This window comes from Geotrypetes seraphini, chromosome 1, assembly GCF_902459505.1.
Source record: "Geotrypetes seraphini chromosome 1, aGeoSer1.1, whole genome shotgun sequence".
NCBI lineage: Eukaryota > Metazoa > Chordata > Amphibia > Gymnophiona > Dermophiidae > Geotrypetes > Geotrypetes seraphini.
In genome coordinates, this window is record NC_047084.1 from 520,196,899 (window position 1) to 520,210,923 (window position 14,025).

At 37.8% G+C, this 14,025-nt stretch overlaps 1 protein-coding gene across 2 annotated transcripts in view; it reads left to right on the forward strand.

Moving 5' to 3' along the window:
* FBN2 (fibrillin 2) overlaps window positions 1-13,757 on the forward strand; it is a 617,508-nt gene extending 603,751 nt beyond the window's left edge. The window contains exons 64-65 of one of the 2 annotated variants that reach the window (XM_033928968.1): window positions 9,309-9,477; window positions 11,047-13,757. In XM_033928968.1, the coding sequence (XP_033784859.1) occupies window positions 9,309-9,477; window positions 11,047-11,421 (544 nt within the window). In that variant the 3' untranslated portion in view covers window positions 11,422-13,757. The remainder of the gene's footprint in view (window positions 1-9,308; window positions 9,478-11,046) is intronic. The other variant, XM_033928969.1, reaches the window with a different exon arrangement.
* Window positions 13,758-14,025: the final 268 nt, after the last annotated feature.

The following is a 14,025-nucleotide window of genomic DNA, read 5'->3' on the forward strand; positions in this document are numbered from 1 at the left end:
ATGTAATGACTGTACACAATCTAAGGAGAAGCACGTACCCTAATAATGCATCAATAACATTGAGATAATGCTGCATAGAGGAAATATGATTATCGATAATAACATCAGGTATGGTCAAAGAGCATATTAATGTAATTTCATCTTGAATGATAAGAACTATGCTAGAGATTTAAATGGAGAATCAGCATATTGTAATAATGGAGCCCAAAGCCTGTTAAATTTATGCATCAAGCCTAATCTTTCAGCAGCTATTTTTTCGTATTTAACTGTCAGGCAAATGGTGTTCCACCAGTTATCATAGCTCACTCGTTCCAGATCTTTCCAATTAGAAAGGATGATCTTGACCGCAATCAAGAGGAGAAGATGAATAAGACAGTCCTCGTCTTCGTGCAAAAAGTCAGATGATTTGACACTTCCTAGGATAACAGAATTATATGAACAAGGAAGGGACGTTTGAAGTAGCTGATTAATGTCATTTATAACCCTTATCCAGAACTGTTGTAACAACGGACAGTCGAATAGCATATGCTTAAGTGTACCCGGAGAGAAGTTGCAGGACCAACATTTATCCGATTCTCCTGCTTTGAATCGAGCCAGGCGACTAGGAGTCCAATAAGCCCTATGATTGAGAAATAAGGATGTTTGGAGAAAGGATGCAGATTTGCTAATAGAATGAGTACGTGACCACAAATGTTCCCATTGATTTTCATCCAATGACAGTTGAAGATCTAATGCCCATTTATGTTCCGTATCAAGTGGATGTTGATATTTCTGAAGTCTTGCGTGTTTATACCATTTAGATGCTTCTTTTTTGGGACTATGAAAGGACGCACAGAGCGGAAGCAGTGGTGGAACAGTATTGAGAAGTGTATGGTGTTTAAGATGTGACGCAATAGCGTGCTTAAGCTGTAACCAGCGGTACTGCTGAGTATCATTCAAACCATAATTAGCATGTAATTGGTCAAAAGAGATCCACTGTTCTTCATCCCATAACTGGTTTATGTGATATACCCCCGCAGACTGCCACAATTTCCAATCCACAATATTGTTATCAATACGGATTGAGCTGTTGCGCCAGAGGGGAGCAGATGTTGTGTCCAACCATTTAATATCAAGCGAGGATTCCAACCTTTTAAAAACCTGGATCATTGATAATAGAATGTGGTCACGAATGATAGGAGATGCAGGTGGCAGCATGAAGGGGAGTAGTTGTAGTCTGCAAGGAGAGTATCTTGCTCGTTCAAAATCAAGCCAGCGATTGGTATCAGTTGTGAAGTCTTCAGATAGTAGCCATCGAACACCTTGACGAGACAAAAAGGCGTAATGATAATCCAGAAGATCAGGGAAGTTCACACCCCCACTATTTCTTCCCTGTTTTAATTTGTGTAGAGCAATTCTGGGTGTGTTATTGTTCCACAAAAACTTGGTAAGTAATGATTCCAGTTGTTTATAAACCGACAAGGGTAAAAGTGTAGGCAGCATGCACAGAGTATATAAAATTTTAGGCGTCAACACCATTTTGATCGATGCTAATCGACCCCACCAAGAAAGATTCAGTGGATTCCATTTAAGAATTTGAGACTTGATAGACTGCAATAGCTGAGATGTGCAATTTTCAATGGTGGAGTCTAGAGACTTGCCAAACGGGATGCCCAGATAAGTCAATGATGAGTCAGACCATCGGAAACCATATTGAGTAAGTAAATGCTTATGAACATGAGAGTTTAAGGGCATAAGTTCCGTTTTACTGTTGTTTAGTTTGTAGCCAGAGATCACGGAGAAATCATCGATAAGAGAGAGTAGAGCAGGGATGGACTCAGGAGATAAATACAGGAGAACATCATCAGCATATGCTGAGAACTTTACTTCAGCTTCTCCACAGCGTACCCCACAAATACGATCATTAGTTCTGATGGAATGTAAGAAGGGCTCCAATGCCAGGTTGAAGAGCAGGGGTGACAGAGGGCACCCTTGTCTCGTACCTCTAGTTGGTTTAAATGGAGCAGATGAATAACCATTGATGCGTACATTTGTTGTAGGTGCTGAATAGAGAACTTTGATCATTTGAATGGAAGAATCATCAAAGCCAAACCACCGAAGAGCCATGAAGAGGTAATCCCATTCCACTCTATCAAACGCCTTTTCGGCATCTAATGCTAAAGCCATTAGTGGAGATTTTTGTGTATTAGCATGAAGTATGACGTTCGCAAACATGCGTGAGTTGTCACTGGAGAGTCTATTCAACATGAAGCCATTTTGATCAGCACCAATTAATTTAGGAAGCAAGGACTGCAGACGGGATGCAAGGATTTTTGCGTATATTTTTGCATCAACATTGATTAATGATAACGGACGGTAGTTGGCCACTTGACGATGATCCTTGCCAGGTTTGGGCAATACTATAATGCTTGCTTCAGTAAATGTACCTCTCACATCTCCAGTACGTATAAAGTAATCAAAGAGGTCAATTAAATGAGGAGCCAGTTCCTTTTGAAAAGCAGCATAAAATTCAGATGTGAAACCATCGGGACCGGGGGCTTTCCGTTTAGCCATGTGATGTAAAACCAGGCCAATATCAGCCTCTGTTATATTCATAGATAAGACCGTGTTATCCTCGCCTGTAAGAGTAGGATGAGGTGCTTTTGTCAATATCTTCGAGGGGTCAGGATTGGTGACTTCCGAAGTATACAGCCGCTCGTAAAATTGACTAAATGATTGGGAGATCAAAAGAGGATCCGTTGTAATAGACCCATCCTCACCATTGATGGCAGATATAGTTAAACGTTCCCCCTGAATTTTCAGATATTGAGCCAATGCTCTGCCAGCTTTATTTGAAGAACAATGATAATTAGCTTTTTGCATGAAAAGAGCATTCCCAGCTTTTTTACTTAGTAGTAAATTATAGCAAAGTCTCTCATGATGTAACAGCTGTAAGGTTTTCATATCAGATGGATTAGTTTGATGATTCCGTTCCAATTCTTTAATGGTGTTTACATGAACTAAAAGTTGTTTGGTGTGCTGTTTAGATTGACGAGCCTGGTAAGAAATAATGGTGCCTCTGAGCGTGGCTTTAAGAGCGTCCCATAAGGTCGGCCAACTAACATCAACTGTAGTATTAAACTTAAAGTATTCAGAAATCGCCGCTCTAACATCTTTCATGAAGTCCTCTTCAAGTAATAAAGCATTATTAAACCGCCATGTCTTCCCTTTTGATGAGAAGGAGTCGCCATCAATAGTTAATTCTATGGCAGCATGGTCCGAGACTGATATCTCATGAATATCTGCATGTGATACTGAATTCAAGAGGTTGTTACTGAGTAGGAAATAATCCAATCTCGAGTACGAGTTGTGAGGAGCAGAGTAAAAAGTATATTGCCTGTCTTCCCCATTCAAGAGCCGCCATGGATCCACTAATTTTAGTTGAGTGATTAAATTATGAAGGCTATGCCATGATCTGGTAGGTTTGTGAGAAGCAGCTGATTTTCTGTCAATAGCCGGATCCAAAATTAGATTAAAATCACCAGTTAATATATGATGATGCGCTTTATCTTCAAGCAGCGAGGCTAAAAGACTGTCAAAAAATTCTGGTTTATCTTGATTAGGCGCATATATATTCAACAAGGATATCTCTTTCTGATGAATGAGGAGCTTAGCAAGAATCCAACGTCCTTCAGTATCTGTAGTGTAGGATATTATTTTAATGTGATCACATTTTCTAACCAACAAAGCCGTGCCATTCTTTTTATTGATAGCAGGTGATGCAATAACAGGTAGTGACCAGTTGGTCTTCAGTTTAGCTGATTCTGGCATAGTTAAATGTGTTTCTTGAAGACATACAATATCTGGGGATTTTTTAGAAACATAATCTAATATTTTTTTCCGTTTGATGGGATTATTAAACCCTTTGACATTTAAAGACAATAATTTTACCATTCTGAGATGTAGGAGAGATTAATCAGAGAGACAACAATGCTATTGCATATATCAACATGTGAATAGTGTGAGAAGGTACAGTATGCATGACTTAAGATCAATAAATTGTAGTACAGACGTACATATAAGCTGCCATGTCCTAAAAAGGACAAATGACAACTATACTCCATGGGAAGAGGAAGCATAAGGGAAGCGCAATCAGTGCGCCGACAATAACATTACAGTATCCTTTTTGAAACATAACCAGTAAGCCCATTGTGAGCAATATATGAACATAGTGAGAAAAGAGTGCAGGGCTAGGCAAAGTCACATTCAAGTAACCTTGCACAAAAGCAACATATGATGAATAATGATGATGTCAAGTAATGACAACAGGAAACCATCGAAAGAATGACAATTAGCAATAAAGCCAATAATCTGCTTAACATAACAGTGGAATATGAACACAGAAGTAAACTATAGGACCATGCCTATTACAACATCCAGGGCGACCCTTGAGTAGGAGACACCCAGAAAGAACCAGTCAAAGATATTAAGGAGGAAACACCACACAGCATGACGACATGTATCCCTCAGTCAAATTTAGCGTGAACATCTGAGGGTAGCCAAAGCTAAGTATAATCCAGACCATACAATACAAACATATATAGGCATAACCGTTCCATGTGACAAATTGAAAGTTATAAGTAAGAAATACCTAATCAGACACAGTATAATATAGCCAGTATATCAGTCAGAGAAGGTGATTAACAGTGTATGCCACAATTAGTAGTCAGATACAAGTAATTTATGCCTTGAAATAAGGAAGCGAGAGAAGAGAAAAAAAAAAAAACAACCTAAACTGAAATTAATAATAATACTGTAGAAAAAACAATTAAGAGAAATAAATACACTATAAATCAATGTGGTAATCCAATCAACAGAGAATACATGAAGACCAAAGACACATACCTGGGATTATTGATTAAGAAAATAAATAATGAATAGATAGGAAATTAATAGCCTTACCCATAATGAACAGGTATAATTAATACAAGAGTGAGTAATATGGAAAAAAAGGAGGATGGGGAGATGGTATATCAAAATAAATTATCATAAAGGTAATTTCATGTAGTCAGGTATAATTTATAATACAGTGTAAAATACGTTAATAATTCATTTTATGAATAATGGAGCAGGTACATTATAAGAATCACAATAACTCGCAGATGTGGACAAAATCAAGTGAACTAGTAAATGAGAAAGGAAAAACATCTAGGGAATTAATTATATCTAGCAATGGTAAGGGTAATGTCAAAGAGAGAAAAGAGTAAATGATAGCACCAGCAGCAATAAATAATAGCAGTGTAAAAAAACGTAGGAAGAATTCATTAGAGAGAGCCAAACAGTACCTTAAAAATGATGCAGACAGGACAAAACAGTACATATGTGCACATTGAAGACAAAAGAGCGTATAGATAAAATAGAATAATTAATGAAACTCTAAGGCAAAAGAGGAACAATTCATGATCCGGCTGAATCAAAAGGAGAACGACAAAAAAAACTAAGAAATTATACAGCATAAGGAGAATCATGCCTGCCGAGAAAATACATGTGACAGTTTAAAATTCATTAATAATTCATGGGGAGCTAAAAATTGATTAAACATACCGAACTAAACCCATTAAAGTTGATGAAAACCCTGAGAACCGACTAACAATTACTGATTTAAAATTAGGGGAGAAAGAACATAGACATACACACTTAATTGTGAAGGTATAGTTAATAGGAAAATAGAAAAGGCAAATTTAATCATCGAATGAAACAGATAAAGGGAAGAAGAGAAAACAACAACAAAAAAAATAACCAAGAAGCTAGAAAAGCAATTTCATCGATCAGGATAAAATAAAAAAAAAAAAAATAAGGAGAATCATGCCTGCCGAGAAAATACATGTGACAGTTTAAAATTCATTAATAATTCATGGGGAGCTAAAAATTGATTAAACATACCGAACTAAACCCATTAAAGTTGATGAAAACCCTGAGAACCGACTAACAATTACTGATTTAAAATTAGGGGAGAAAGAACATTGACATACACACTTAATTGTGAAGGTATAGTTAATAGGAAAATAGAAAAGGCAAATTTAATCATCGAATGAAACAGATAAAGGGAAGAAGAGAAAACAACAACAAAAAAATAACCAAGAAGCTAGAAAAGCAATTTCATCGATCAGGATAAAAAAAAACATTAAAAACAATTCATGGACCCATTGCACCGGTAAAAAACAACACAAATACTAGAACTACAAGTATGAATAATTAATGAGGCTTCGATAAACTAAAAGAAAGCAGTAATTAATACCAGCATAATCATCACAGTTATAAGGCAAGAACATAATAGAATAAAGAGAAAAAGAAAAGAAGGAATCGAAAACATTATAATTAAGTGATAAATGCCTGAAGTCCAACCGAAGATACAGTTTGTAGTGAGAGAAAAGCTTCCACGAGGCTGTAAAAACATGGCCGCCATGCTGTGCTCAGACCCCAGCAACAATCACTAGGGACTCCAGCGATGTGCCCGAGGAGCAAAGGCAGGTTAAACTCTGTCAATAGTAGTCGGGCTGAGTTCCTCCAGGTAGTCGGACAAAAGTTGTGGGTCAGTGAAGTTTTTGGTCTGATTATTGAGCGTGACTCTCATCGTGGCAGGGAACAGCAGACCGAATTGAGCTTTAAGCTCCTTGAGCCTCGGGCGGTAGGTAAGTAGTTGTTTTCTTCTCTGCGCCGCATTTTTTGTAAGATCCGGTACAAAAAGAACAGTGTGGGTGTCCAACTTGAGAGGTGATTTCACCTTAGCACGCTGCATAACTTCAGAAAGTTGAGTGTAGCGCAGGAACTTCACAATGATGGCTCTGGGATATCTGGCATTCGTCGGGCGAAACGATGGGACCCTGTGAGCCCTTTCCAATTCAAATTCTCTTGTAAAGTGTAAATCCAAGATGTCAGGAATCAGCTTTTCCATAAAAGATAAGATATCAGCTCCTTCTTTACCTTCAGGGATCCCGAGCACACGTAAGTTATTTCTACGAGATCTGAGCTGAAGATCTTCAAGGTCTTTTTCCAACTGTGGCATTTTTTTCAGCTGCACTTGCATGCTTTTAATAGCAGCCTGAGAAGATGTTTGAATAGCTTCAACGTTATCCAGCCGGGAAGATAGTTGTGCAAAGTCCTGTTTCAGCTCAGTAAGATCTTGTTTTATCTCCGTGGTGTCTTCTTTTGTTTCATTAACAATTTCTTTTATGGCACGCAGCTCTGTGAGGAGCGCATGGTTAGACTCCGGATCAGATTTGTCTTCTGTTGCTTTTTGAGGCGTTGTAGGCTCCGGTTTGTGGCGTTTGCCCACCTTAGAAGTGGCCATCAGAAAAGGCAAATGTAGAGGGCTAAAGAAATTGAAAATCCAAATAGGATATCTCTGATTTTATTTCGATTATTTTCTTTGTATTGTCAGAGCTCACTGACTATGCTGCCATTTCCTATCGCGCCCTCTAGCGCCCCCAACCTGGGTTATCCTTAATAAACAGTTTAAAAATCAATCCATAATAAAAAATATACGTATATATTCAACATAGAACCCAAGTTAGTACATGGATTCATTTAGGACAGGGGTAGGGAACTCCGGTCCTCGAGAGCCATATTCCAGTCAGGGTTTCAGGATTTCCCCAATGAATATTCATGAGATCTATTTGCATGCACTGCTTTCAAATGCATATTCATTGGGGAAATCCTGAAACCCTGACTGGAGTACGGCTCTCGAGGACCAGAGTTCCAATCAGGTTTTCAGGATTTCCCCAATGAATATGCATGAGATCTATTTGCATGCACTGCTTTCAAATGCATATTCATTGGGGAAATCCTGAAACCCTGACTGGAGTACGGCTCTCGAGGACCAGAGTTCCAATCAGGTTTTCAGGATTTCCCCAATGAATATGCATGAGATCTATTTGCATGCACTGCTTTCAAATGCATATTCATTGGGGAAATCCTGAAACCCTGACTGGAGTACGGCTCTCGAGGACCAGAGTTCCAATCAGGTTTTCAGGATTTCCCCAATGAATATGCATGAGATCTATTTGCATGCACTGCTTTCAAATGCATATTCATTGGGGAAATCCTGAAACCCTGACTGGAGTACGGCTCTCGAGGACCAGAGTTCCAATCAGGTTTTCAGGATTTCCCCAATGAATATGCATGAGATCTATTTGCATGCACTGCTTTCAAATGCATATTCATTGGGGAAATCCTGAAACCCTGACTGGAGTACGGCTCTCGAGGACCAGAGTTCCAATCAGGTTTTCAGGATTTCCCCAATGAATATGCATGAGATCTATTTGCATGCACTGCTTTCAAATGCATATTCATTGGGGAAATCCTGAAACCCTGACTGGAGTACGGCTCTCGAGGACCAGAGTTCCCTACCCCTGATTTAGGAGGAAGTATGATGAGCAGGGTTAAGGTGTGACGATGGGAGGGGTAAGGTCAGCTCCTCATCCTATCCAATATTTGCAAAATGAATTCAAGAAAGTAGGCATCTAGACTAATGGAGATCCTTCCCAGCAATGCTTCAATAAGAGAATGAAGGAGAGCAGAGCAGCACAGGAAGCTGGCTGGGTGGCACTGTCTCTCTGACTTCATATCTCTGCCAATGCAACCCAATTGAAGACCCTTTGAGCAAAGGCCACAAATGTAGAGACCAAAACCAGTAACTGATTCAGTAATACCTGGACCCTTACTAAACAGGAGTTAGAATCTAATTGATCTGTATTTTAATTTTGTCCTACATCACACATATCACTTACTACTACTATTATTTCTGTAGCACTACCAGATGTATGTAGCACTGTACAGAGTCGCAAAGAAGACAGTCCCTTCTTGAACAAGCTTACAATCTAAACAGACAGGACAGACAAACAGGATGTTCTGGATACAGTTAAGGGGAACTGTTAAGCTGCTGGCTGGGTTGGAGGGCAGTGGGGAGTAGGGTTATGGATTGAAGGCATTGAGACGAAAAATTTCCACTTTGGTCTAATCAGATCATAAATCCTTCTCTCATTTTTATGCAGCATCTAATAAGTCTTTTTAAATGGTCTGTGGATTTTATTCAATGTAGAGGGAAGTTTTGTAAGGTAAAGGGCCAGGGCTCCATTAATCCACAAGTCATTGCTCTGTCTTGCAATTTTGATTTTCTGGAGTTATCCAAGCTCAGACCATCTGTTTCCTACTATTTGAGTTTTGGACAGGTACTTTTGACCTGAAGACGGGACACTAGGCTAGGACTATTCTTATGTTCTTAGAAAAGCTATTACATGTGTTGCTAATGCCATATCACTGTTCAACAGTCACTGTGTCTCAGGAATGGGACTTGCCAAGAACCAGTACCTACCACTGGGAGGAGAAGAGGATGGTAACGCTTTGTCCCCCGATGCATGCTATGAGTGCAAGGTTAATGGCTATTCCAAGAGAGATGGCAGGAAGAAAAGAAGCGTGAATGAAACACAGTCTGCCTTGGTAAGTTGTGGTATCTGGCTGATATATAACACAAAAGTTTTTTTACAAGGAAGAGAATATCACTGAATTTTCCAAGGTGATGCAGTTAGTTCACCCTTTATACCTTGTATCCAAAAAAGGTTTCAATGCTAGTCTTTAGACCCTCAGAGACGCCACCAGAAGATCACATTATCATATCTTCTGGCTTTACGCACCTAATCGTCACTGGGTCAATATATGGTGTGTGTCAATTACTAATTATTTTATCGTTTTTTTAATTTAGTTAATTTTAAAACAATAAATAGTTTTAAAGAATATTTTGTATAAATTGAATACTTAGCTTCACTGGTGGTTGGTGGTTAGCAAGGGATTAATGAGCCAACATGTTTCACCCGTAGAGGGGGTTTACTCAGGGCTACTATCCCTTTTTAGTACCAATTTTTTCACGACATGACCACCCAATCTAAGTCTTTTAGATTGGGTGGTCATGTCGTGAAAAAATTGGTACTAAAAAGGGATAGTAGCCCTGAGTAAACCCCCTCTACGGGTGAAACATGTTGGCTCATTAATCCCTTGCTAACCACCAACCACCAGTGAAGCTAAGTATTCAATTTATACAAAATATTCTTTAAAACTATTTATTGTTTTAAAATTAACTAAATTAAAAAAACGATAAAATAATTAGTAATTGACACACACCATATATTGACCCAGTGACGATTAGGTGCGTAAAGCCAGAAGATATGATAATGTGATCTTCTGGTGGCGTCTCTGAGGGTCTAAAGACTAGCATTGAAACCTTTTTTGGATACAAGGTATAAAGGGTGAACTAACTGCATCACCTTGGAAAATTCATTGGTAAGTTGTGGAGCACTGTTTGCATTTAGCCAGCGCTCCGATTTATATCCCACATTTTTAAAACTTGATTCACCAAGACTTTTCTCCATTCTGTGTACAGAAAAAGACCTAGATGGATCAGGGTCTGTGTGTATAACCTCAGTATTCAGAAATGGTCCTGTGCAGAAAATTCTGCAAACACCTTTGTGCAAGGACTGCAATTTTCAGCAAAACAGTCAGTACCAATATATGACACAGTCTGCTCCTGTTTTAATGTCCCATCCATCCCATCCAATGCAGTAAAAAGATTATTTTTATTTATAAACTGCTTAGGTCTTTTGTAGATCAGGAAGTATATCAAATGTTCATAAACTATAAATCCATCATTTAATACCATAATTTTAGATTTGTAAAGTAAACAAAACATGTACTCAAAAGTTTAGCTATTTTGGTAGGTATTGGAAGCAAACAAAATATCTCCAATTAGAAGTTAAGGGAAAGGGGGAAAAAAAACCCTAATGATATATACTGAAGAGATGGTTAATAAAGCAAGTCAGCCCCCTGGCAGTTTAACAGTTCTTTTAGTGGATTCCTTTGACAAAAATATTCACTTCGTATAAGGAGCCTTGCTAAGCCAAATTCTCTACCAATTTAAGAATAGATTGAAATCTCAATTTTTATCAGGTTCATAATGTTGCTGGATTGTTGTGCGTCTAATATTTTATTTGGTTGTGTTTTGTTTCTTCTCTACAGCTGAAGCACATAAGTTTGGAAAGCTTAGATACTGATGTTCCACTAAAAATAAAGGTAAACATTTCAGATCTGAACACAAAAGAGCAAATCCTGCAACTCATTCCAGCCATACAACCTCTCAGTAACCATGTCCGTTATGCTATCTCCCATGGTAATGAGGACAGCACCTTCCATATCCATCAAAGGGATGGACTTAGCTACCTGCACACAAGAAAAAGAAAGATGTTGCCAGGCACTTACACACTGGAAATCACCAGCATTCCTCTCTACAAGAAGGAGGAGCTACAAAAATTGGAGGATTACAATGATGACGACTACCTCTTTGGGGAACTTGGGGAAGCTCTCAGAATGAGGCTACAAATTGAGCTGTATTAAATGTGCCTTGGACTTGGACAAAAATTCTTGAACTGCATCCTGTTTTTTAATCCACTTGAGCATGTCTGTCTTTTTATGATTATTATTCTTACTACTTTGAATGCTTTAAGGATTCAACGACTGACCTTTTTTAAAATCACCTCTTATTTTTGTCCATTCCAAGACTGTCTGGTGACCCTTGCAGGAGGAGTCATTTGGACAATACCAAGGCCAACATTTGGACACAGTGGCAACAATGGTTACTGTATCTTTCGCATGATCCTATTATAAAAAAAAAGTTTGGTTTTGGAAAGCTTAAGATCAAGGAGTTAACATATGGCACTAAATGGCATGGAAGAGAAATGTGAGCCATTTTTCTGTTAGCAGTCTATAATGCTTTGGGGTATTTTGCTATAGTTCCTATTAAAAAATATAGATGTTTATTTATTTGAATGCAATAATATATGTTGAAAGTAAAGAGCTATGTACATGAGAAGGAAATCACACTTGGTTTTCTTTATTTTTATAAATTTGAATTTTGAATTTTAAGGGTTTTTTTTTAAAAGGAAACAATGGCATACAATAGAATGTTCCCTCTACTTACCTACCAATAATAGAGTTAGTTATCTTAACCAAAATGGAAAATGCTGAATATTTGAACACTGTTTTAGCTAAAGTTTACTCAAAAACATTACAGGAGAAAATGGGATCAGGATTATGGTTGCCTGTTCAAAAGAAGGTAGCAAATTTGAACAGGACACCGAGACGGTATTATACATAATATCAGACATATAAGAGGGAAAAAAAGACAACCAATATTCTTCCACTGTAGCAAAATACCTTGACTGCTTGTCATACCATGAGCAGGGTGGGCTGAACAGTACTGTATTTCATTCTAACCTCTAGGAACTGTATATGCACTACAATATCACCTCATCCAAAACTCAAAATCAGTAAGGTGCTCAATAACTTCTTATATTACTGTAGGCAGCTCAGCTTCTCTTCTTTGAAGGGATTGCTAAGATTTCCAGCCCTCCAAGGCTGATTCCGAATAATGGTGCATTTATTATATGTAAGTAAAGCTGGATATTTCTTATGGTAGATGATATAATAGTTTTGTCACCAGTAGCAGATTTTACTTATTTTACCCCCCTCCATTTTTTTTTTTTTTTTTTACAAAACTGTGATAATGATTTTAGCGCAGACAGATGCACTGAATGCTGTGCACTTCTCCGTACGCTCAAACCACTATTGCGGTTTTGTAAAGGGGGGGATGGTAGTTAATGACTGTTTTGCAAATGAAGCTGCATCACTTGGTCTGCATTGCCTAGCATTATAGTGCCATCATATTAAATAAAGACAGTTATTCTGCCATTTTATTTCAATAATACAAATAAAGGCATGGATCAACCAGAAAGTTAAGATCCATTATTAAATCCCAGAAATACATTTTAAGCTACGGTATGTGAGTATTTCTGGACTGCTCACAAATACCCAAGTTGACCAAAGTGGGTAACTTGCAACACCTCATTATTGATCCAGATGTCTAGGATAGTAAAGAAAGCCATTACATGAAAAAGAGCACATTTTCTGGGCAAAAGCTGGCATTTAATATTACTGATACAACAAATTCTCCGTCTTGACTATGAGCTGCCATATGTGCAAATGAGTCATTCAGTGCAGAGTGACAAGGGAACTGTGTGTATCTGAAATACATTTTTAGAACTTTCATTGTTACTGTAGTATGTACCTTATGCCTCATTTTATCATAACCTGTTTTATATGAAAAATGTTTGTACAATGAGTTATTTAGTTTTCTTAAACAATATTTTATTATTATTATAATAAATGTTCTGCCGTTATTTTTAATAAGAAAATATCAATGGTGCATTTTTAAATTTTATTTTGACTAGCATATCTGTCTAGCGTGTGTAAGGCAACTTCATATGTGAAACACTCAAAGGACATGTGATTCATGGATGTTTCTGTGGGGTATCTGTGCAAACCAAAGATTAACAAATTATGGGGTCCTTTTATTAAGGTGCGCTAACTGATTTAGTGCGTGCTAAAAATTAGCGCACTCTAAATGCAAAGGCATCCATTATACTCTTTGGGCACCTTAGCGCGTGCTAATCATTAGCATGCACTAAATCGGTTAGTGCACCTTAATAAAAGGACCCCTATGTGCAACATTTTTTTGTTCAAAAAGGTTGGGTTATTTTAATTTTCAAGAAAAAAAATGTATAAAATGAACCTAATGTTCCTGGGGAAAGCATTTGTGGGGGATAAGGTTTATAGTTTTGCGTGTGTGTCAATGGTGCAATTTTTTTCCTTGCAATAAAAGTTATTTTAGGGTATATTTTCTGAACTCTTCTATATTTTACAAAGCCTATATATTTCTGAAAACTGTGAACGTAGTGGACTAAATACATTACATGGGGTTCCTATAGCATTTTGAATACCCATAACCTAGAAGAACAATGGCTAGAGCCATTAAAACAATTGAGTCATTGCTGAGGTCTACAAGGAGCCACTGAAAAGTTCTCAGTCCAACCAGCAAAGTTGGGGCAGTTGCCATCGAGGTTTATACACTTAGTCCAGCGATTTCACACTTTTTTTATTCTG